We start from the raw sequence: 25800 nt of genomic DNA on the forward strand, positions 1-25800 counted from the left end.
AAGCCTGGCTCAGAACACAAGTACAATGTTTTGTATTACTTAACCTTAAGTGATGAAAAGTTACGAGTGTGCAAAAAGTTTTTTTATCAGTGACGAAAATAGGGCGCACCAGGCTAAGTAATATTATCAAGAATGTTAATAACGGATTACCACAAGAGGAGAAGAGAGGCGGTGATAGAAAAAGTCATCTAAGTGTGCTGAAGAAAGAAAGTGTACGGAATTTTATCAGTAAATTACGTGGTACTGAAAGCCATTACTCACGCAACAAGTCAAAGAGAATTTATTTGCAGGCTGAATTAAGCATCAAAAAACTACATAAAATATATAATGATCAATCAGAAGAAGATCTTAAAGTGAAATTTTCAATGTTTCGTAGAATCTTCATCAATGAATTTAATGTGGGCTTCAAGTCTCCTGCGTCAGATATGTGCAGCTATTGCGTATTATTAAATAACAAAATAAAAATATGTATTAAAACAAACAATCAATTAGATAAAACTAAATTCATTATAGAAAAGCAAATTCATAAAAAAAGGGCTAATGCTTTTTATAAACATCTTAAATATGATGATCCAGAGGCAGAGACTTTCTGTTTTGATCTCCAACAAATACAACCCTTACCCAAGACACCCATCCAGGAAGCTTATTATTCTCGTCAAATAGGATTGTATGCATTATGTATTATGAAACATGAATCCATTATTTTCTACGTCTAATATGTTTTTTCTTATTCAACTTTTTTTGTATAATATCTAAACCCAAAATCTGCAATAAATCTTCCTCGAAATTTTCATCCAGCTCGTTTTGTAATAGTAAATCCATGGCTACGTCACTACTCTTTCGCCTTTCACATGATACTGGCAAAGCTAATGTAGATTATAGCGTCGGGTGGCGTGTTGTTATATGTGCACGGCATACGTCAGGTGTCGACACGCCATGTCGGATTGCGTGGTGATACTATGTTTCAAGCTTTAGACTTTAAGAATAGGGTCTATTCAATAGACTATAGCAAAAAAATTGTGCTAGTCCTAAGCCTAGAAAAGCATGAAGGGAAATCGTCAATATCATTCTAATGCACGCATGCATAAATTACACGACTTGAAACTTTAGCCATACCTACAGACGGATTCGATACGGTAGCTAACTTAGTTACTACTTACTACAAACAAAAACGGTGCGTGGTGCGCAGTAATTGCCACAACTGCCGCCCGAATAGTGGAAACTCGAGCTCCGGAACAGATCTCAGTTTCTGCACAATGGCGAATCTGGCCATTTCCAGTGTCACAAGGGCAAGGCCCACCGTGAAAATCTCCGTGGGACGCAAAACAGAAATAGGAGTACAAGAAGAGGACCACGAGAAAACGGCATTCATTACGCCGTTCGGCATCTAGAAATTTACAAGAATGCCTTTTGGTCTCAAAAACGCACCCGCGACCTTTCAACGCCTCATAAACAGGGTCACGGTGAGCCTCGAGGGTGTGAAATTCCTAGCATATTTTGATGATTTGACACAAGCTTCAAAGAACATCTGAGAAACCTAGAACGGGTTCTCGAGAATCTGGAGGAATTCGGTCTCACAGTCAACCGGGAGAAATGCAACCTCGGTTGTTCAACCATAAAGTACCTCCGGCATCTTATAACGCCAAAAGGGCTAAAGATGGACCCTGAACAACCAATCCTCAACCTCGCTCCACCGAAGAACTGAAACACTTAGTTTTATTTCTACGAACGTGTTCCTGGTACCGACGATTCATGAAGAATTTTTCCAAAATAGCAGAATCCCTAACACGTCTTACCAAGAAAGCAGCAAATTGGATATGGGGAAGCGAACAAGAAGAAGCTTTTCAGGAACTGAAGCATAGACTCACGGAAGCCCTAGTGCTACGACAGGGTGATAGCTCCCAGCCATTTGCATTAAAAGACGGATGCCAGTACTAATGCAGGGGGAGGGACCAGACGAACACCCTGTAGAATATGCAGGCCGGCTTCTGACAGCAGCCGAGAGAAACTATTCGACCACGGAACGAGAAGCATTGGCAGTAGTATAGGCAGTCAATAGATTCCAAGGATACGTAGCACCGTTCTGACAGATCACCAGGCCTTGCGCTGGTTGATGCCAATTAAGACTCCCAACGGGTAGAATCGCATGATGGGCACTCCAACTACAGACATATGATTTGAAAATTCAGTATGCGCCAGGAAAGACGAACGTAGTGGCACAGACACACTTTCACGTCTAACATGCTTTGAGAAGAATCAATTAGAGTATGGCATATGCAGCATCAGTATAGATATGCCCACACGAAACCCTGCTGAGGTGCGGGTAGATCAACTAAACGATGAGAATCTACGAAAGATCATATGATCAGAAAACTTTGTACCTGAGATAACGCCGAAACTGCTACTCGCGGAAACATTGAAGAATGCACGAGAAATGCATGAAATACAAGAGTAAAAGAGAAAAAGCTGTGCCGATCAAAACCGGCGCGAAGCAACAGCCTACAGCCCTGGCTGTAAAGGCTCGCTTACACCTAATCCGTTATCGGCCGATCTTTACTCGGGCGTCGTCGGCCAAACTCGGCCGATCAAATCAAACGTATGTAAAAGAATGCGTGCGCGTACACTACTGCAACCGTCATCGCCCGTTAACTCCCGATGACGGCCGATCAACCGCCGAGTCCGAACTTGTTGGGATTTCTCGCCAGTCTGCCGGCGACTATAGAGCAAACTGCATGAGTTTGATTTAATTATTCCGTCTTTGTTCTGTTGTTTCGTGAGTAAATTGTATTCTGTGATTGTTTTCGTCAATTTTGTTTATTACCTAAACGTGTTACTATGGATATTGAAAAATTAATTAGTTGTGTTTATAATAGACCAACTCTGTGGGATAAACATTCAAAAAATTACAATAATCGAGATGTTTCGAAACGGCTATGGGCTGAAGTTGCGTCGGAAATGGATATGGCGGTTGCAGACATTAAAAAAAAATGGAGCAACTTAAGAGACCAATTTCGAAAAGAATATAACAAATACAATGAACCAGGTAGATCCGGTGCTGCGGCGGATCACAAATTACCTTCGTGGACATATTACGAATCGCTTTTATTTTTGATGAAACAAATCACACCGAAACCTTTAAGCGGGAATGTGCTTGAACCTTCCAGTCAAGAAATTGAAGATGATACGGAATCAACGCAGTTTTCATCTGAATCACTGCCACAAACAGTACCGCAGCCTGGACCCTCACCTTTGTCGCAGCCTGGACCCTCTACTTTGTCGCAGCCTGGACCCTCAACTTTGTCGCAGCTAGGAGCCTCAAATTTGAGCCAATCAGTAATCTCCACGCCACAACAACATACTACACCACACACCAAACCTATTCGTGTACCTATAACGCAAGCTCATCGTTTTACATCCAATCAACCTGGAGGAAGACTTATGAAAAAGCGAAGTATTGATGTGGACCAGGAGTATTTAGAGATCGAAAAAAGAAAACTTCAATTATATGAGTCCAGGTCAGCAGATAAATCTGCAGACGATCCTGATCGTAACTTTTTGTTGAGTTTGCTTCCGTACTTAAAAGAAGTGTCACGAAATAGAAAAATCTTTGTTCAACGAAAATTGTTAGACGTGTTCATGGAAGAAGAAAATACCCAAACTCACTATTCTCCTGCGAGCCGCTACTCCGAAGAATTAAGTCGCCCCGATTCTGGAGACTTGTCATCAAATATGTCATTTCCTCAATACATAGTCAATATTGAAGAGCCTTTGCCACTTACCATTAATCAAATGACGCCTTCACAAACATCCACATCCGCGGGAGGACATTTGCCACTGACCACGAATCAAAGGACTCCTTCACAAACATCAACACCTGTCCAGAGCCAACTGTACACGTTCACGCATGGAGATTTGGGCTCGAACTTACAATAATTTAATTTTTCAATTTAGTATGTTTAAATAATGTTTGCGTAATAAAATTAAAACCAGTTCACTAAACAATGATTTTTATTTCAATTTTTTAAGAGACTTCTTCCGAAAACTTAGCACTATTATTCTACCTACTACCTAAACACAATCTAATACTAATAACCATTTGCTATAAAGGGTAGGTAAGTATCGCCTTACCAGGTACCGGATGCAACGGTAGGTATCTACCTGTAGGTAACTTGACCTCCATTATTTTATTTTATTTGAATTAGGTACGAAATTTAAAAAAAATACAGGAAATAGTAGGATTGGAATGTGAATTAAATTGAAGTAATTATGTTTTTAAATAATATTATCTGAAACATTATAATTATTGAATCCTATTTTCATTACAAAAGAAGTGTTTAAAAGCTTCACGAATATTATAAGCTTCAGTCGTACTTCTGTTTTGCCCTCTTGAAGCAAAGTTACTTCTTTGACCAAAATTTCTTCTTTGATCTGTGGAATAATAATTGTGCCTTGGTGGTCCTTCTTTGTCTATTACAATGTTGTGTAGTAAACAAATACACTTTACAATAGTTTCAGCATTTTCTGTAGTTGCTTCTATACATTTGGTCAAAATTCTCCATTTTTGTGTTATTATACCAAAAGCGCATTCAATTACTACTCGTGCATTTGATAAGCGTTCGTTGAAAATTGTTTCCTGTTCTCCCAGGTTACGTCTTGGATACGGCCTCATAATATACCTTTTTAGAGGATAAGCTTCATCTGCTAGTAATACCAAGGGCAATAAAGTATTTGTATTTGGCAAACATTTAGAAATATTTAAATACCCATTTTCAAACTGTCGATACAACGCCGAAGAGGCAAACGTACCACCATCGCTTTGTTGTCCATATGCTCCTACTTCAATAAATAAAAATTTGTAATCAGGGCTTGCAACCGCTTGTAAAACAATGGAAAAAAATTTCTTGTAATTATAGTACATACTACCAGAATTAGAAGGGCATTTCATTCGAATATGTTTACCATCCAAGGAACCAATACAATTAGGAAATCCCCACTTTGACCAATATAATTCAGCGTTTTGGTGAATCATTTCGTCGGTTGGCATGGGCATATGAGGTGATACTAGACTATCAAATATAGCCTTGCAAGTCTCTCTGACAATTATTCCAACGGCACTATTTGAAACTCTAAACGAAAATGCTAAAGATCGAAAAGAATGTCCAGTTGCAAGATACCTGAAACAAAAGGTAACATATTAATGAACGTGTTATAAGAATTAATTACTTTGTTCATAGTTCATAGTTCTTTATTGCATTTCACATGTAACAGGTAGGTACATATACACATGAGACCCTGTGAGGGTATGGCAAACAAAAAATATTACATTTAAAGATACATACACAGGAAATAAAATAAAATAATGTCAGTTAAAAGCTGGTTAAAAAAGGTTAAAAGCTACTTAATAACCATACAATAACCTATAAAATGACATCAATCTATACTCACCGCAATGTTATTGCGAGTCTTTCCGCCGGTGATATACATTCCCTATAGTTTGTATTCTGCTTTATTATTAGTGGTTCGACTGCGTTCAAAATATATTGAAATGTGCTAAAACACATTCTAAAATATTCGAAGAACTTTATGGGTTGTAACTTTAATTCTTCAAAAAGGTGGTGGTATTCACCCAGTTGTTTTCTGTACATAAATATTTCATTAACCCACACACGTCGACGTCGCCGTCGTCGACGAATTAAATTGCGGTACGAATTTTCTAAAAGATACATTTCTTCGAAATCCTCCATTTTAAAAATGCGTCTGCACTCTGTTAAGCCGCACAGTCAACTACAGAACAGAAGACCGGCAACGTCCAATGTCGGCACGTGTGTAAGCACATGCACGTCCGAATTACTCGTCCGAGTAGTTCCGTCCGCCATCGGCCGACAAAGTCGGTTTTGGTGTACGCCTACCGTAAGGCTGTATGACCGTCGGCTGCTCATTTCAACTGCAAAATACAACTATTTGAAACGATTATGTGAAAAAGAACCCATACCAAAACCATATCAACATGAATATTTGAATGTACCTCATGAATCTTCACAAGACTGCCTTATAGATACAGATGAAGACGAGGAAGATGACCAAGATGAAAATTAATATAAATACACACGCTGGCACAATTAGCGGAACACAAAAATAGAAAAACTTAAGTAATGTATTTTTTTCGTAACACTGACCAGTTACATTACTTTTTTAATTTGAAAACGGAACTAATGTTCCGTTTTCAAATTAAAAAAGTCAACTAATGTCGACAGTCATTTTTTCATTCGTTTGGGTTAATTTTTCATTCATATGTCTATCAACTGCTTGGAAGTTGATTTTCTGTTTTCGTAAAGTTCGTAAATATCATTTGAAAAACATTGTACTGCAGTTTTATGAGGCTTTTGTGTTTTCTCGCATATTGATCAGTTACGAGCATCTAAGTATGCCTGATTTAACGCTATCAGAAATCATTAGAGCAGATGAAATGAGAAGAAATGGTCAATCCTGATCGATTGCTACAAGACCTCGTCGATTATTATCACCGTACAGATTGACAATTTCTCTAGGTCTACATTGATGGGAAATTCAAAAAAAAGGTTGAGTGTGAACATACGACACAGCTCGTTTCTTGACAATTTTTGCCATTCAGAGAATTGCTAATTTGATGGCGCTTTCGTTGGTTAGAGTTTCGCGACACGTTTGAAACCTTAATTCAAAACAATTCGCGCCTCACTGATATTTTCATTACCTTATTTCATATTTAGAAGGCGAAATTATTTCAAATCTGGAAGTTTCATCCGTGAATTAACTTGAAGCGTGGAATTTGCTATGCAATCGATACAACAATAAAAAAAAGAGTTTTGATAAATTATTAATCATATTTTAAATACATTGTTTAATTTAAAGCAGCTTCTACGCGAATCAGGGAGGTCCTTAAGATATTTAGTCGATCACGAGACAAAAATTTGCGCGCATTGGTCAGTTTAGGACAACCAACGGACAAATGGGACATGGTGATCATTTTATGAGTGTGGTGCTATCCACAATTTAAATTATGGTCGCATCGAAAAAAAAAATTAAAAGCCGTAGAAAAGATTTTGAAAAATGACTATAAAGCTGACTGCTATTTTTTACATGAAGATAAAGTCTACAAATGTCTTTTTTTGCCACTCCAGGAATGAAAGCAGCTATGGAATCATATCCAGAATACCTCGGAGTCGATGCAACATTTAAATTATTAAATATTCGAGCACCAGTGTATTTGTTAATAGTGGAAGATTCGAATGGCTGTACCTACTGAAATTGTTGGAGTATCCATTTTAAATACAGAAAATAAATATTCCATCGAATGGATGATGGATTGTTTTAAAAAAAGCCATCCATCATGGCAAAAAATAAAATGTGTCATGACAGACAAAGACTTGACAGAAAGAGACGCTATTCGATCTACATAGTTTATTGCCAGTAAAGGTTAACTTAATTATGTGTGCGTTTCATACGTTACGGTCGTTTAACAGAGAGATCACAACCGAGAAAAGAAATATTACACCGCTCGAAAGGGACGAAGCAAAAGCATCGTGTAAATTTTAGACGATGACCCTCCAACTTAAGAACGGTTTTTTTTAAATTTATATTGATCGTGCCAATGTGCTAGATGCTTTAAATCGTACGAGCAGACATGATAGCTCTGGTTCTAGGCCCCATTAATAGTGCGTTCGATACTTCAACTCCAAACTATAATCACACTAAGCATTAAAGCTCAACCAAGAGTAAATACAGAATAAGAGTAATAAGCTTGGTCGTATTTTTATTACCTCTGATATTTTAATGTAAAGCAATCTTCGACTAAGAAACGTAAACCTTTCCGAAAGAAGAGAAGATACCCAAGAGTACGTTTGAGCGTGCTCGAGCAGGCACGCAAGCTGCTGCAGTGTCAGCTGTGGTCTTAGGGTTGTAAAATTCTGCCTTCACATATTTATTGGAGTTTTGACCAACATTGAAACACTTCAGTATAGTACGCGGCAGAAAATATTGTTCATCGACCTTTAGAAAGAAATAGCGGTTTCGTAGAGCGTTGCCTCTGCCGTTGAGACCGACAAAACGACACTTAGGTAGGTATGAGGGATAGAGACTGTAACGTTGTATTAAATAAAATAATGTTTCTTTAAATTATCTGGCTTTATTTTAATATTTACACTTGGATTATCTTAGTAATTAATATTAATACAATGAGCTTAGTGTGCACGGCTCTGGCCAACTCTTACAAGTGAAAGTCTATCAATTGACGTTGACACATGACAGGTGACACCTACGTACGACATTGACAATTGGTCACTTGTCTATGAGTTGTCTCTGCTACATCATCCCCTTTTATTTTTTAAAAAAAATATCTACATAATCATCCAGTTACAATTTTGAAAAATTACTTACATATATCATCCCCTTTTAATTTTACATAACTAATCATCCCCTTTTAATTTTACAATTTACATAATTATTACTTAATTAATTTTATAATATTATTGTGCCACACTTCTTAAATTTACTACAATTATTGACTCTTAAACTACCCATTCAACCAGCGATGGACAGCCTGTCTGATTGAAACACAAAGTCTACGCCGCCGCGGCCGGTCGAATATGAAACGAGGTTCTACTATATTGTACATTATTTTTGTCTATTATTACATATGCTCTATATCCATTATATCTAACAATTTCGCCTTCTGACCAAATATTCTTACTTGGCTCTTTTTTGAACCAAACTTTTTGCCCTACAGTAAACCTACTTTTAAATCGACTTGTCTTATTATAATTTTTTATATTTCTAGTTTGTACATCATTAAACTGTTGAGTTACATTCTGATTTAACTTAGGTGTTAGGTATTGTGAGCTAACAATCAACTTAGTTTTTAAATTTCTATTCATTAGTAGCTGACTGGGGGAAAAATTTGTACCAGAAACGGGAGAAGCCCGATATTGTAATAATGCTAGCCTTACATCAGTTCTATCTTCGTGGCATTTTATTAGCATTTTCTTCGCAATTTGTACCCCTCGTTCAGCCATACCATTCGCTTGGGCATATCTTGGACTAGTATAAGTAAATTTAAATCCCCAATTATGTGCAAACTCTTTACATTCCCTCGAATCAAATGGAACATGGTCAGATATTATTTCTGCAGGTATTCCATGAGTACTAAAAATATCTTTTAATGTATTAATTACACTTGTAGCAGTTTTACTGGATATGTATTTTATCTCTAACCATTTAGAATAATAGTCATATACTACTAAATAACTTTTCCTTCTAAAGTCCATGATATCTATACCTAATTTTAAAAATGGAAGGTTGGGAACTTGATGTGATAATAACGGCTCTTTAACATTACTATTATAAAAAAATAAATAAAAAATAAAATAAAATGTTTTTATTTCGACCAACAAGGATCATATTGGTGTTAGTAATTACACGAAACTTAAACCTAATTGTTAGTAATTATTAATATTAGTGTTAGTAATTACACGAAACTTAAACCTATTTGTTAGTAAAAAATCTATAACTATTTAAATTAGGACAGGATCGATTTGCCAGCACGTGTATCATACAACAGTGATTCAAGTACTGGCAGTCGATCCTGTCAGAAAATACCTTCAGGAGGCCGTTGGGGCTGGACCGGACTCTACGCAACAGGGATGTGCACCGCTTTCGCATAGTAGTATAAAAACAGTCTACATGCGCCTCGGCGAACATCCCTGACGCGCTGCAGAATCTGGGCAGCCCCATCAGCATCCTGAATGCATTATTATATTGTACACGCAGGGCATTGTACTGCTTTTGCGTGTAATCGATCCACAGGCTGCTCGTGTAGAAGGAGGTGCAATATGCTCTGAAAAGAGTGATTTTGACGGCTACAGAACAACGAGCAAACCTGCGGACGATCATGTTCGCCCTTGCAGACAACGCCCTGCGTTCTCTCTCTATATCTGGATCGTCTTTCAGAAGTGCGATTGCGTAAGTTTTAACCATCATGGCAAATCTAAGCGATTGGTCATAAATGGTAAAACCGAATTCGAATTGCGTAAATTGTATCATCATATGAAGACCTACTGGTGACCGGTGACTTAAAAATTTTTCATTAGAATCGCGTTTTATTATACAAATAGCATTAGTGAAAGTCAATATTTTTTGTTTTTAAGAATTATGTCGGACACAAAAACAATGCAACTTAAAAGTTAACTTATTAATTTCATCATAAAAATTACCTTTCATACTTAAAACATTGAATTCTAACGTTATTATTATATAATGCATTTGCAATAACTAAACGCTTTGAACGAATGAATAGTCGAGTTTACTGCTATTCGACAATAGGTGGCGTTAGTGGACTTATTTTTTCCTATGTTTTTCCTCTTAGATTATGCTTTTTCCTGTAAGTCTACGTTTCAAGTGTCAATTAAGTGACAAGTGACAGTGGTGTCAATGTCAGTAATGACAAATTACGAATTTTACGAGAACAAATTACAATAACAAATTAGACAAAATTCTCAGTTCGATATCTATTCCATAATTTCCATACGTTAATAAAATTAAGAAGTCTCCGGCAGAGAAATGCCTATAAGCACTCTGGCCTACTAGAAGCCAACGAGGGGAACGTGGGGGCACAAAGTTATGAGAAGCAACGCCTTGAAATTGCTTGGATATCAAATGGAGATTGCAGAACAGGCACTGAAGAAGTTGTAAAGGCATTATCCTTAACCCTAGAACCCTACTTGGTTTACTATGAACAGCCCAGAGTGTTATCGGAGCCTCAATAACTCAACGGTTCGAGGAGCGGACTGAAATCCGAAAGGTCGCCGGTTCAAACCCCACCCATTGCACTATTGTCGTACCTACTCCTAGCACAAGCTTTACGCTTAGTTGGAAAGAAAAGGGGATTATTAGTCACCATAATAAACTTGCTAACATTCTTTATAAAAATAAATCAAAAATCAAATGTTAAGTTTTCTCACATTAAGACTTTGAGTTATTTATAGCATATAAGTAGGCAAATAATTTATTATTTACTATGTGTTCATAATTAGTAATCTTTGATCAAGAGCGGTGATAGTGTAGTGGTTAAGATGTCTGCCTCCAATGTGATAAACCAGTGATGAGTTGATGATGATGAGTTGTGTGCCGTGTTAAAATTGACTGTGATTCACATTCAACATTTTAGCATATTATAAGTAGGTAAAATTTTCCTATGTTTATCATAAGTAAACAGATAAACCCAACTAAAACCCAAAGAAATACCTAATAATACCAAACGGGTGGGGCTGAGTAGCTAGTAGGTTCCTAATCATCTGTCGCTTATCCTATATTTTTATTATTTGTAATAGTTGTAGACAATAAAGATGTTTAATATCGTAATTTACATACTTTTTATTTTATGAACAGAATTTTCTCCTCTTTCATTTGATATCCTACTTACCTACTCATTACCATAGCAAAAAAATTTTCAGAGACCTACTATTTAGGGTTCCAAAAGAAAAAAACCGGCCAAGTTCGAGTCAGGCTTGCGCACCGAGGGTTTTGTACTAGTATTTTTTCGACATTTTGCACGATAAATGAAAAACTGATGCATAAAAATCTGTTTTAGAATGCACCAGTGAAGCCCTTTCATATGATACCCCACTTGATATAGTTATCTTACTTTGAAAATTGTTAACACTAATTACCTATTTGTTCATGACCACAATTTTTTTGTGTGATGTAACCACAAATTCACGGTTTTCAGATTGTTCCCCTTATGTTTGCTATAAGACCTATCTACCTGCCAAATTTTATGATTCTAGGTCAACGGGAAGTACCCTGTAAGTTTCTTGACAGACAGACAACAAAGTAATCCTATAAGGATTCTGTTTTTCCTTTTGAGGTACAGAACCTTAAAAAGGAACCCTTACAGGATCACTTCATTGTATGTCTGTTGTGTCTATCAAGAAAAGGGAATCAAAACCTACAGGGTACTTCCCGTTGACCTAGAATCATAACAACAAATTTCATGGTTTCTGGATTTTTTCCTTTACTTGTAGTATAAGACCTACCTACCTGCCAAATTTCATGATTTTAGGTCAACGGGAAGTACCCTATACTTAGGTTTTCTTGGCAGACATGACTATTCTATCCTAATTTTTCTTATTTTCATCAATACGTACCTACCTACTATAATATAAGACCAATATTTTAGCGTTTAGTTAGTACAGCCGGGACAGATAGTATTTATAATAAGACCAATACTTTGAACTCTGTAGAGATACGTGTAGATCTCTGCCTTGACTGCAAGTATGGGTGTGAGTTCGTCGACAAGTTGCTGGAACAGTGGCAAAGATAGCCTGTAATTGTCCACAAATTCCCCTTCTGGGATGTGGCAGGGGCTTTCGGCAGCTGGGAACTCCTCATTCCCATTCTCAGCATGTATGGGTGAGCTATTTTCACAATTACAATTAGGTAGGTACTTAACAAGATAAAGTAAAAAGTTAAACAGCTAGGTACCTACTCTTAAGAAATAGGTAAGTAGATAGGTACCTAAATATAGCTACCCTGGGGTCTAATCAACTAAGTAAAACTCTCTCCAATGTATGAAATGAATAGATTTAATTGCAAAAAACACTCACCAAATATTTACACGGTTTAAACCTATGATGAAACAGAAAACTTACTTACTAAAACATAGCAATTAATTAAATAAAACTGTAACTAGGTTCCTACCTAACTGATTAAACTGGCATGGCCAAATAAACAGAATTAATTGCATAGGTACCTACTTAATATTGTACTAACGAATCGATTGAGACCACATTTATCAAAATCGGCTCAGTAGTTTAGGAACATAAGTACTTAAATACAAACATCTAGGTACAAAGACTGCTAAAATCATATCCTTACCTTTTTGCTTTGCCGTAATAATAATAATATTAAAGCCCTTTATTTACTGAACTTAAACATACTTAATAGAGTTTTAATAAGTACCTAGGTATCGTTCCTACCTACCTAAGTAGTAGATAGGTATAACTAGTACAGTACATTCATTAATAACATTACATACATTCATTATTATTGGTAGGTACTTAATAACATTGCCCTTGAAACCTGTTACATTACTATTTCCTAAATATTTTAACATAAATGTACCTACCTACTTTTACTTATTAGTAAGTATATTTTTGCTATTATATGTAGTAATAATGCATACTTCTTTTTCTCGTTTATTTTATCTTCAGTATTTCTATATAAAAAATATAAGTACCTATTAGGTAGCTACTTTCCTTTAAGTATAACATTCTAGAATTTTAGTCTTTGACAATGTTTTTTCTTAAATGATAGTAGATAGTTGGGTAGGTCCTTATAACATTCTATTAAATAATAAAAGATGTAAGTAGCTATTTTCATTCTTTTTGACTGGAATATGGAAACCAAGGTAAATTAAATTGTTGAATAAATGATCAAATTAAAAGTTGTAAATAATATTCATTCTTATGTAGGTACTTGTCTAGTGTAGTGTAGAATGCAAATAAACAATTCATTTTTACTAACTTATATTATTGATATTGTATCCAAGGAAGTAGGTTCTTTTAATAATAAAAATGTAGGTATGTAAGGTTGTGTCTGCCAATCCGCAGTTGGCCAGCGTAGTGGACTATGGCCAGACTCTTCTCATACTGAGAGGAAACCTGTGCTCCGTGGTGAGCCGGCTATGAGTTGATCATGATGATGTTTTAAGTAGGTAGTTAGGTATAGTTAGGTATAGTATACAAAATGACTCCTCACGCACCATTTTAACTCTATGAGTCAACTTTCACCTCAAAGTATGGTACCTTTGACATGAAATTTGACACATAAAGTTAAAATGGCGCGTAAGGAGTTAAATTTTATACCATTAAACCATTTAATGTTTATAATAAAGTAAGCTATTTTACATAACATAAAATACTACATTAAATAAACAAACAAAAATTTAATTACCTACAAAACTCACCTATTAGATTTGAGTAGGTAGGTACATACATAAGTACCTACAACATAATTATACCTAAGCCAATTTAAACTTAAAACAATCTGTCTGTAATCAGTCGAGTTCTTTTCTAAGGTAATCAGTGAACAAATTACTTAAATGCTAATTTGTTTCCAGTAGATACCTAGGTAGATACCGTTTAGCTGTGCAGTACACCCTAGGCCCTAGGGTGTGAGGCCTCCTTCAGGTGTTTTCTGTGTCCATTTAACATACGGTACCTACCTAGTCAATCAAAACACCTATGAACTGTATTTACACTGAAGGTTATTGGTCTAACCTCTCAGGGTGACCAGCCGGATTGAGAGGCGTCGATACCTAGTGGTTTTCTAGCATCTAGCATCACTAAATTATTATCACTAGTTGTAGTTTAGCTAGGTACTTATGTATGCAATGAATTATTAAGTACCTTTTATTGCAATAATAACGTCAATTTTTGTTTAAAACACTTTTTGATAAAGAGCTGTGTTAATTTGTGCACTGTTGAGCCTTCGGCTTTGCCGTAGTCGAGTAAAAAGGTACAAAATTTACCGCGGTGAAGTAGGAATTGGCTTAAAAAAGTTAGATAATTATATTTAAAACCTATATTATGACCTATATTAAGACCATTGTCATAGGTCTCGAGTCACAGTTATTATTTGACATAAGCAATGGCCTCAAAATAGTTACACAATCGAAATTAGCTGTCAAATCTTATCAAATCATTCACTCAATGGTCTAAAAACCAATCTCATAACCATGTAATGACTAAACAATCATGAACACCTTACACAATTCGAAATTGTCGTTTGACAACTGAAATCGTCTGTTTACGCCATGAAATGAATACCATTTCCATGGTAACTTTTTACACAATCGCACCTCAGGTCAGAGGATATAACATGCCCCAGGTATTTAAACTGCTCCACTCTCTTTAGTGGAGTCTCATACAGCTTTATAGGTGGTACAGTGGGAGGAAGTGTTTTTCCCCTGGCCTGAAAGACCATGCATTCACTCTTCTTGACATTGTAGGTCAAGCCGTGACTGTGGGCATAGGTCTCACAAATGCCCAACAGTTTCGTGATACCACAGACAGACGCACTCAGCAACACCATGTCGTCTGCATAACTAATGTTATTGAGACACGCTCCATCAATATGACATCCGACACGCGTACTGCTAAGTGCCTCTATCAGCGCATTGACGTAGAGGTTGAAAAGCTTAGGCGAGGTTAAGCCCCCCTGCCTCACGCCACACTCCAACCTATAAGGCCTAGAAAAGCTTTCCGACCATCGCACGACATTGACCTGGTTTTCATACCAAAATTTGAAGATCCTGTTAATTTCATCGGGCATTCCAGTATCTTTCAGTTTTTGCCACAGGATGTCGTAATTCACCAGGTCAAATGCCTTGGATAGATCGAGAAAACATGCGTAGACGGGGGTACGTTTTTCCGTATAGTACCGGACAGTTTGCTTAAGACACAATATGGCTGACTCTGTAGATAAACCAGGTCTGAAACCAAACTGGTTGTCATGCAGCTTAATGAACGTATCCAATTGTGTATTAAGCAAACCGTCAAGTACTTTAGCAACAACTGTAGCAAGGGAAATCGGCCTGTAGTTAGACTTGTCACAGATGTCCCCAGTTTTATTTTTCACGATTGGTACCACCACGGTTTTCATCATTATGATGCGTTTGACAAGAAAAGCATTTCTTAACATACTCTTCAATGTGAGAGTCCATATAAGGCCAGTAATACAACCTTCTAGCTGTCTGCTTCATTTTTGACATACCTACATGCCCTTCATGTAAAGTTTTAATGACATTCAATCTTAAACACTTCGGTACTATTAACCTATCATTATAGAAGACTAAATTATCGTCCACACTAAGTTCAGCTCTTAATTTATGATAACTTCTTATTACATCTGGAATATGAGAAATTTTGTCCGGCCAACCATTCTGTATAAATTCAATTATTTTTAATAACTCTTCATCTTTAGAACTTTCTGAGATTAATACTAATTTTTGTTCTTCTGTGCATTCTAATTTCTGTGCTAACCCTATACAGTGTATGACTTCATACATATAAGAATCATCTGTATCATTACACTCCTGATACGACCTTGATAACAAATCTGCTATGTACATTTGTTTACCTTGTAAATATTTAAATTCAAAATTATATTTTAATAACTTTAACTTTAATCTCTGTAGTCTAGGAGACGGTACCTCATGTAAATGCTTTTTTAATAAACTTTCTAATGGTTTATGATCATTAACTACGGTAATCTTATGACCATAGATATAATAATGAAATTTCTTAGTTGCCCATACTATACTTAACAACTCTTTTTCAATTTGGGAAAAATTACATTCTGCAGGTGTTAAACTTCTTGAAGCAAAGCAAACTGGTTTACCATTTTGAAGTAAACAGCATCCGAGACCACTCTTTGATGCGTCACACTGAATCGTTATAGGCAATTTACTGTTAAAATTCTGTAAAATGGGTGCTTGGCTTAATTTAATTTTAATATTATTATAAACATTTTCATGAACTTCCGTCCATAACCACTCAACATCTTTCTTTAATAATAACTGAAGCGTTGATGCAATATCAGCCAAGTTAGGTATAAATTTTCTTAAATAATTGACCATGCCAAGGAAAATCTGTAACTCTTTTTTATTATTGGGACTTTTCATATTAATAATTGCACTTACCCGCTCTGGGTCTATTTGCATACCTTTCTCAGAAAAAATATGGCCAAAATACTTCACCTCTTTTAATTTATATTGAAATTTATTCTTATTAAAGCGAACATTATGTTCTCTAGCCCGTTCAAAAACCTTTTTTAATATTGCATCATGCTCTTGTTCAGTTTCACCACATATTAACAAATCGTCACAGTACACTATCACGCCTGGAATATCTCCAAAGGCTGTTTCACTATATTTTTGGAAAATTTCCGGTGCTACTGATAAACCAAATGGCATTCTTAGGAACTTATAACAACCAAATGGACTATTAAATGTACATAAATCATTCGAATCTTCTGAAAGTTTAATATTATAAAAACCATCGGATAAATCTAGCACTGAAAAATACTTTTTATTACAAAGTTTAGTTATAATTTCATCAATGGTGGGAATCAAATGATGTTCTCTTATTAATACTTTATTAAGATCTTTAGGATCTAAACAAATTCTAAGCGAACCATCTTTCTTTTCTATAATAACCAAGTTGCTTACAAAACTTTTAGGGTGATCGACCTTCGCGATGACTTTGTGCTTCACCAGAGCTTCCAACTTGTCCGCAAGGCGATCCTTCAGTGCGTTAGGCACTCGCCGTGGGGGTCGCACCACAGGCTCCACGCCAGGTTGAATGCGTAGCTGCAGTGAGCTCTTAAACTCCCCGACTCCCTGAAACAGTTCGTTATTCATATTAACAATTGAGTCTTTACTCATTTTCATATTAGTATTAGTGCAACTTGTAAGTGTATTAATATTATTATTAGTATTTAAGAGCCTAAGCTTTACCAAAGAGCTTAGCCCTAGGATCGGTCTAACCGGTTCATTAATAATTAAAAACTCAGTGTTGAACCACTCATTGTTATTAATATTATTATTAGAATATACTTTTAATGTGACCTTTCCTATAGGAAATAATTTTCCTCCACCAAAGACTTCTATTAAGGTTTTTGTCTCAGACATTTTTATTTTTGTCTCATCATCGACAATTTTTTTAAGGTCCCGCAAACTCAAAACATTTATTTGGGCCCCCGTGTCACACTTAAAACAGACCCTCTTATTTTCAACTTGCAACAACGTATTCCATTCATTTTTAGTAAAATCTATTGAGTATACTAGTCATAAATCATGAATGTTATTAATATTATCCAGCTTTTGATTCTTAGACATACATCCTACACTAAAATGATTTAATTTTCCACATTTTAAACAAGTTTTTCCAAAGGCTGGACACTGCCTAGGACCATGTACCTTATTACACTTTTTACACTGATAATTGTTTTTATTCAAGTTATTTTTATAATTATTTTGACAATTTTTCTTATTATTAATATTATTATGGGGCCTACTATACTTAGCTTTGCTATTGTTGTTCGCCGGGGTAGTCAGCTGCCGGGTTGTGCTTGCTGCTGCCACCGCATTCACCTCCGAGCTGTGTAGCACCATAAGTTGCTGACTGGACAGCTCCGCTGATCGACATATGTCCAGTGCCTTGTCCAGTGTGAGGTCCTTAATTTCTAATAATTTTTGTTGCACTCGTGTCTGTTTCACGCCGATGACGAGTCTGTCCCGTAACATCCTGTCCTTTTGTTGACCAAAGTTACAGCTGTCTGCCAGTTTTCTTAAGTCTGAGTAAAATGTGTCAAAATTTTCTCCGTCTAGTTGTACTCTTCTATTAAAATTGTAACTTGCCATTACTTCATTACTTTTCGGCTTGAAATATTCGTCGAATAACTTGATAACTTCCTCTAATTTCGGTTTATCTTCTTTTTTTAATACGTTGAGGTATAGTTCCAGGGCTGAAGATCCAATGCAATTTAATAATAATGCTGCTTTTCTTGGTTCAGACAACTTCTCAAAACCCGCCGCCAGCATAAATATCTTAAACGAATCCTTGAATTTTTGCCACTGCTGCCAGCACGTATCCAAATCTTCCAGATCTATTCCTCGCGGCATCTTAAATTCGACACCACACATGTCGCCTTGCATCGTAGTCGTTGCCCCGTCAGCCATTGTCTTTGTTCAGTCCAAACTTGTAATCCGTTTTAATCTGATGTTTTGTTCGAAAACGGCTGCGCCATGTAACGTTGTATTAAATAAAATAATGTTTCTTTAAATTATCTGGCTTTATTTTAATATTTACACTTGGATTATCTTAGTAATTAATATTAATACAATGAGCTTAGTGTGCACGGCTCTGGCCAACTCTTACAAGTGAAAGTCTATCAATTGACGTTGACACATGACAGGTGACACCTACGTACGACATTGACAATTGGTCACTTGTCTATGAGTTGTCTCTGCTACAGAGACAACGCTCTACAAAGCCGAAATCTCAAGGTACCGAAAGGTAAGACGGCAAAACACTCGTTTCGATACTGAGTCTGATATATTAATAAAACCTTCCACAGACGACGCAGCATCCACTAAAATCAAATTATATAAAAAGTAAAAAAAAAAGTAAAGTCCTAACTCGGAAATTCATCAACGCTCAAGCTCAAAGATTTGAATCCAGAAAGCTTAAATTTTGCAGAGATTTTCTAATGCAGACAAGGGATAAGGCCGGATTATTCAAAACTCCCGCGGAAGCGAAGTCTACCAAATTCCAATAATATAAACATTTCTTTAAACCATAGTAATGAAAATTTTAGGGTTAAGAATTCTCCGTTATGAGTAGCTAATTTACGGGGATTCCAAACCACACTTTGTGCGGGGTAAAATGAGCTTTATGATGTGTGTTGTTAGAGTTGAGTTTAGGTTGTGTAATGTGTGAAATGGGACGATTTCGTGATATTGTCCATTAGTAGAGCTCTCGCCTGGTGTGTGTTGTATGGTGTGGGGGGTCAGATGGTCTGGTTTGACGTCACGCGTTGTAAATTTGTAAGGTGGTTTTTGTATTCCAGACCAGTGACGTGATGGGCTAGTGTCCATTAGTAGAGCTCTCGCCTGGTGTGTGTTAGTATGGTGTGGGGGGGGTCAGATGGTCTGGTGTTGAAAATCTGTGACGTCATGCGTTGTAAATTTGTAAGGCGGTTCTCGCATTCCAGACCAGCGCTTGGGCAGCGCCGCGCCGGAGACCGCTGACGTCACGCTGAGTTGCGATTGTAAATTTGTAAGGCGGTTCTCGCATTCCAGACCAGCGCTTGCGTGGGCAGCGCCGCGCCGGACTACATGATCTAGTTCCCAGAGGAGCTTATCGCTGTTGGCCCTGTGTGCGTGTGGGGTATTTATTCGACGAGCGGGGGACTGGCGGCATGATAGAACGGTTGTGCGTGCGCGCATGCATACATATTATGGAGCATCATCGTTATAATAGTTCAAAACCGATGATGGATCAGGTGGATCCATCGTCACCGCCGCCACCGCTCGCTTCAGCTGAGCATAGAGACACACCGCAGCTTCCTCAGCAGCAGCAGCACTATACAATGAGAGTGATTGATGTCGGTGCTAGTGAAAGAAGAAAAGCGGCATTATTTGCAGTGGCGTCGGCGGCGCTGATGGCTGAGGGAGGAGTAGGAGGAGGAGGAGGAGGACGAGATGAGTGTGGATCGGAAATGAATAGTCGGTTGTTTTATCCCGCATGTTTGTATCCCATTTTCAGTTCGAAAGTGAGTCGATTACACACGTATGAAGATTGGCCCATGCGTATGCGTCAAAGGCCTCAGGAGCTCGCCGAAGCGGGATTTTTTTATACGGGTCGCGGTGACATGACTCAATGTTTTCATTGTGGGGGTGGGTTGAGACATTGGGAGGACACTGATGACCCGTGGCGGCAGCATGCAAAGTGGTTTGGTGGATGTGGATATCTAAAGGCGAAGCGTTATGAAATGTTGCGACGTTAATATATTATTTGTGTGTGCGCGAATGTGTCTAAAAGCGAAGCGAATTGTATAATCTATATCAGGGATGGCGAACCAATGGCACGCGTGCCATTGCTGGCACGCGACGAAATAATTTCGGCACGTCACTGATTACGAGTTTAAAGAAAAAAGTATAAATTATGATTATGATGTAGCATAATACCTATGAATCTTTGAAAAGCAAACGCGCGCGAGCGTTCGGGTCCGGTGCGCGGGGTGGAGGCGGGGCGTAGTTGCTATGCTAGCGCGGGGAATGCGGCGGTGGCGCGGGGCGCGGGAACGCAGCGCGGGGGCTTGACTTGAGTAAATAATAACAAACGAGGCGCAGTGCCCGCGCAAATTGTTTGTTTACGCAAAAAATAGTTGAATTTCATTGTGAAAGTGAACTTTAAAGTTTATTTAAGTTATTATTTGCTGTAATTTAATATGGCTAGTTCAGCAAAGAAACTAAAAGTGCAAAATAGCAAGGATACTAGAGAATTTCAGACTTGGTGGACTGATAAATTCGGCGTGATTAATAAAGGTGACAAAGCAGTGTGTGTTTTATGTTCTGGCACCATGGTATGTAGAACATCTTCCGTTAAACGGCATTTTGAAACAAATCACAAATCCATTTGTCAAAAAAGCGAAGCAGAGCAAAAGGAATTAATTGCGAGTGCTTTGAAAGACAGAAACAAACAGTCAACATCAATAAATAAATTTGTTGGCAAAAATTGTCATACAAGTGCGGCAAGTTACACGGCTGCAAATGTCATTGCTCGGCATAGTAAACCCTTTCAAGAAGGCGAGTTTTTAAAGGAAGCCTGGTTAGCATGCGCGCCTTCTCTTTTTGCTGATTTCGAGAATAAAAATAAGATAATTCAGCGCATCAAAGATACTCCTTTGTCCAGAAACACAATAAAGGAAAGAATCTTAAAATTGGCTGAAAATGTTACAGAGCAACAAAAGCTTGACATTCACTCTGCTTCATTTATATCGCTATGCCTCGACGAAAGCACTGACGTCACAAAATCTGCACGTTTAGCTGTTTTTGCTCGATACTGCGTAGGAAACGTCATTAAGGAGGAATTAATTGCGATAAAATCGTTACCAACAACTACAAAGGGCGCAGATATTTGTACGGCAGTTAAAAATTCGATAGTTGAAAAAGAAATTGATATAAAAAAAGTTGTTTCTGTAACAACTGATGGTGCTCCGAGTATGGTGGGTAAAAAAATTGGTTTCATAAGTTTATTTCAAACTGAAGTAGGACATTCGATTCTTGAATTCCACTGCATCATTCACCAACAAGCCTTATGCGCTAAGAGCGGTTTAACATCTCTTGATAATGTTATGGCAGTAGTTACGAAAATAGTCAACCTCATCTCTGCTCAGGCTTTAAACAAGCGAAAGTTCGACGCTTTGTTGGATGAAGTCAACTCCGTGTATAATGGCTTACTCATGTATAATAATGTTCGGTGGCTGAGTCGTGGGTCTGTACTTGAAAGATTTGTTGAATGCTTGGAAGAAATCAGACTGTTTCTGCAAAATGAGGGAAAAATTGAACAATACCCACAGCTTTTGGACGTCATGTGGCTTTCAAAATTGATGTTTTTTACAGACATATGCCAACACTTAAATACGTTAAATGTGAAGCTTCAAGGCACAAACAAAACAATAATCGTCATGATCGATCTCATTCGCGCCTTTGAGGCTAAACTGCAAGTTTTCAGAAACGATATTATCGCAAAAAACTACAAGTATTTTCCATACTTGAAAAAATATATCAATGAATCTGATATACATGAGACAACAAATGCAGAAAATATTACTGAGGAATTTATCTCTGTGATTGATTCTTCAATTAAGGAATTTTCAACAAGATTTTCTCAGTTCAAAGAATTATCAGAAACGGTCAAGTTTATTATGTACCCAGATGTAACGACCTTTCATACACTGAACTTCTCCCAGTTCGATTGGTTGGAAATTGAAGATTTTGAAATGCAGCTGATTGATTTCCAATCTAGTTCAATTTGGATACAAAAATTCATAGACATGAGAAAAGAATTAGAGTTAATTGAAACAGAAAGATTGACCAGTAATATAAGTAAAGATGCCAATAATAAAATTTTAGAAACCTGGAATGCGTTGCCAGAAACATTTAATTGTTTAAAGAAGCTGGCTCACGCTATTCTAACTGTATTTTCATCAACATATGCCTGCGAGTCATTGTTTTCAGAGATGAATAACATCAAAGACTCTGTTAGAAATAGACTGACTGATGAATCAAGTTCAGCATGCATTCTGCTAAAAGTAACATCGTACAACCCTAATATAAGTCAATTATCGTCCAATCTGCAACAACAGAAGTCGCACTAATTTTTAATTGCTCTTGTAATTGTATTTTTGGTAAATATAGAGCTTTGAGTTGATATTGTTTTTTTACATTATTTTTCCACTGATCACAAAGTCAAGAATATTTGATGGCACGGCTGCGACGTCATTAAATATTATTCCAGAAAATTGGCACGTATACGCATAAAGGTTCGCCATCCCTGATCTATATGAATGCTATGGGATTGTTGAAAAATAAAAATAAAAAATTGTTTTAAAAAGTGTATATATTTCTTATTATATTATTTTATAATGCCCCCAAGCTAGTGTATTTACATTGTCCTGGCTGATGAATCGTTTATCATCGTCGCTAGACAGGATTTTTTTCCTTTTTATTTGAGTGAATACATTGTGCTTATCGCTAGTGAACGTGTACATATTGTCATACTTAACATAGTTAGAATCTAAAGCTATTCTATAATTTTCAAAATGTAATTTTCTCACTATAGCCGCGGAGGTGCCTTTATTTTTTTTTACAGTTAAATCACCCTGTAAAATATAACTATACATTTTTGATCTTAAACCTATGAACTCTTCGATGATGCGTCCATTGTTTTCATCTTTCATGAGTCCAATCACTTTCTTATTTACTAGGGGAAGATTATAAATATTGTTTTGTGGAAAATCCGAGGTGTCGAATTTGGTGTCCAAGTCGTGTCTAATATCTTCGTAGAAATTTAACGTTTTAATTTGGTAAATAAACGAGTCGGTATCCGTGTAGAGCAATTGTACATTGTTTTTATATATTTAGGTTGCATGTACGAGTAGTGGAACTCGTACATGAGCTGTTTTGAGATTTCCAGTACACTGAATCCCACATAGATTGGTTTATTATACAATATTTTTGTTTTGTTCATTTGCACAGCTGCAAAATTTTCCGAGAAGACTTTACAGCTGTGAAAATTGGGGCGAGCGATGTATCTCTCTGCGCCGTATTTACATTTACCTTTTGTTTTCACATCACTCCACACGGTGCAGAGTTTGACATCGACCCGTTTGGCTACATTTTCTATTGTCTTCCCAAACACTGAGTTTATCATCAATTTAAAGAAGCATCGCTCAAACGAGTTTTCCGCTAGTGTTCTTTTTCTAGTGTTTAATTCAATGTAGGGTTTGAGCCATGCCGATTGATGGAAAGACAATATTCTATGGATTTTCTTACAAACTAAACCATATTCTATACATTGTTTCAAGTTTATATAGTGCATTACATAATTATGTTTGTCGGTGAGTGTTAGTAAAAGTTTTTTATTTTTACCGTTAGGTGGTTTTTTTGTTTCCGCACAAAATGGATAGTCGTTGTGTAAATCGTGTAGCGATTGTGGATACTCCAAGTCCACTTCCAAAATATATCCTATATCTGAATCGGCGTGTTGCGCCAATATATCAAACGAGGTGACATCACTATCCGATAACCAAACAAAGTTGCCGTATGGTAAAAATTGACTCATTGCATAACCGTACAAATTGTTGACGTCCAAGTACACGATGAAATTGCTTTCATCTGCAGTGGTGGTGGTGGTGGTGGTGGTGATTGGATTTGTGAAGCTATTGGTGGCTTTGGCGTGTCTTTTGACAACTTGACTTACTCCACCCCGAATACCGGATTGTAAAAATTGTATAATTTCATAATCGGTCAAAAGTTCAAGGTTTACACCCGTCTGCTTTAACATGGCATCCCACGAAAGACCGGGTGCCGTTAAATATCTACACGGGTCCAGTGTATAAGAGGTTAGACAAATATTGCGGAAATTTTCAAACACTTCAGCCAACAATAAAACGTCAGTTTTCAAGTATAAATCGCAATATTCACCCAAGGTATTAATATTGAATTCATTCCATATTGTTTGCGCGTGTGTGTAATCGTTATCGGAAACATGCGTCTGTGTTAATGCACTATAAAATAATTGTTTTTCAGGCAGTGACTCGTCATCGAGCCTACCCCAACAATCGACATACTCGTACGGATAAACGCCTTTGCGCGTTAAAAGATTCATTTGATGGGGGTTTTTAAAATATCGGGACAGTATTTGAAATTGACTAGCTGACAAATTTTTCACCAATTTATCCAAACTGGTGGACATGAATTTAAACGAGTCTACAAAACGGATGTTGATTGTAGTGCTAGTAGGACCGCTCTCATCATCATCATCATCATCATCATTATCTGTAGCTTTAAAACATAATTTTTGACTGAATGAAATATATTTTTCTTTATGTAGGTAGTGGAATGCATTCAATACGCTCCCCACCTCTTGCGGCCAACTCCTTAATAAATAAATGACTATCGTATCCGGTTAAATTATGAAAAAAAATAGGGATATAATTAGGTAGGGTGTATTTCAAATTGCATTGTTGGTGTGCTACACCCCTAATTTTCCCGGTAAGGTGACAATGATCAATCACTTTTTCATCTGTTGCTAATAATGGCTGTTCACAAATATGACAGTGAGACGACGACGACGCATTGTCTTCTAATATTTTTATACTTTCGGTTTTATCATATGGAATAATTTTAGAGTAAATATCGGCTATACGACTCGCGTCACTATATATGTTATCAACAAATTTTATGACGCAGTCTTCACCGCGGTATGTTACGAACTTTGATAACGCGTCATTGTAATTACAATGAATGTAATATGCGAATGCGCAAGGTATGTGCTCGTGAGAATAATATGTGTTTTTCATTTCATTTGTTTTAAGCGGTTTTAAAATTGATTCGAAATCGGCATAAATGACAAACGGCACCGACAGCTGGTGGCTATAATTTTTAAAACTTAAATACCTGTCATCGGCAGAAGGCAC

General features: G+C 36.9%; 2 protein-coding genes and 2 long non-coding RNA genes across 4 annotated transcripts; 3 read left to right on the plus strand and 1 right to left on the minus strand.

Annotated features, from left to right (window-relative positions):
- Positions 1-2464: 2464 nt before the first annotated feature.
- On the plus strand, positions 2465-3991 carry LOC117995982 (uncharacterized). The gene has a single exon (XM_034983994.2). The coding sequence runs from the start codon at positions 2836-2838 to the stop codon at positions 3931-3933; it is 1098 nt and encodes a 365-aa protein (XP_034839885.1). The 5' UTR covers positions 2465-2835; the 3' UTR covers positions 3934-3991.
- Positions 3992-4282: 291 nt separating this feature from the next.
- Positions 4283-6097, minus strand: LOC117995988 (uncharacterized). Its single transcript, XR_011238498.1, has 2 exons — positions 5446-6097; positions 4283-5174 (listed from the first exon to the last, which is right to left on the minus strand). It is a non-coding gene; the product is annotated as an uncharacterized lncRNA (long non-coding RNA).
- Positions 6098-19320: 13223 nt separating this feature from the next.
- Positions 19321-20273, plus strand: LOC138404619 (uncharacterized). The gene is made up of 3 exons (XR_011238499.1): positions 19321-19587; positions 19720-19788; positions 19877-20273. It is a non-coding gene; the product is annotated as an uncharacterized lncRNA (long non-coding RNA).
- Positions 20274-21045: 772 nt separating this feature from the next.
- LOC117995984 (general transcription factor II-I repeat domain-containing protein 2A-like) lies at positions 21046-22977 on the plus strand. Its single transcript, XM_034983995.1, has 2 exons — positions 21046-21142; positions 21557-22977. The coding sequence occupies exons 1-2, from the start codon at positions 21046-21048 to the stop codon at positions 22975-22977; spliced, it is 1518 nt and encodes a 505-aa protein (XP_034839886.1).
- Positions 22978-25800: the final 2823 nt, after the last annotated feature.

This window comes from Maniola hyperantus, unplaced genomic scaffold (genome assembly GCF_902806685.2).
Source record: "Maniola hyperantus unplaced genomic scaffold, iAphHyp1.2, whole genome shotgun sequence".
Taxonomy (NCBI): Eukaryota; Metazoa; Arthropoda; class Insecta; order Lepidoptera; family Nymphalidae; genus Maniola; species Maniola hyperantus.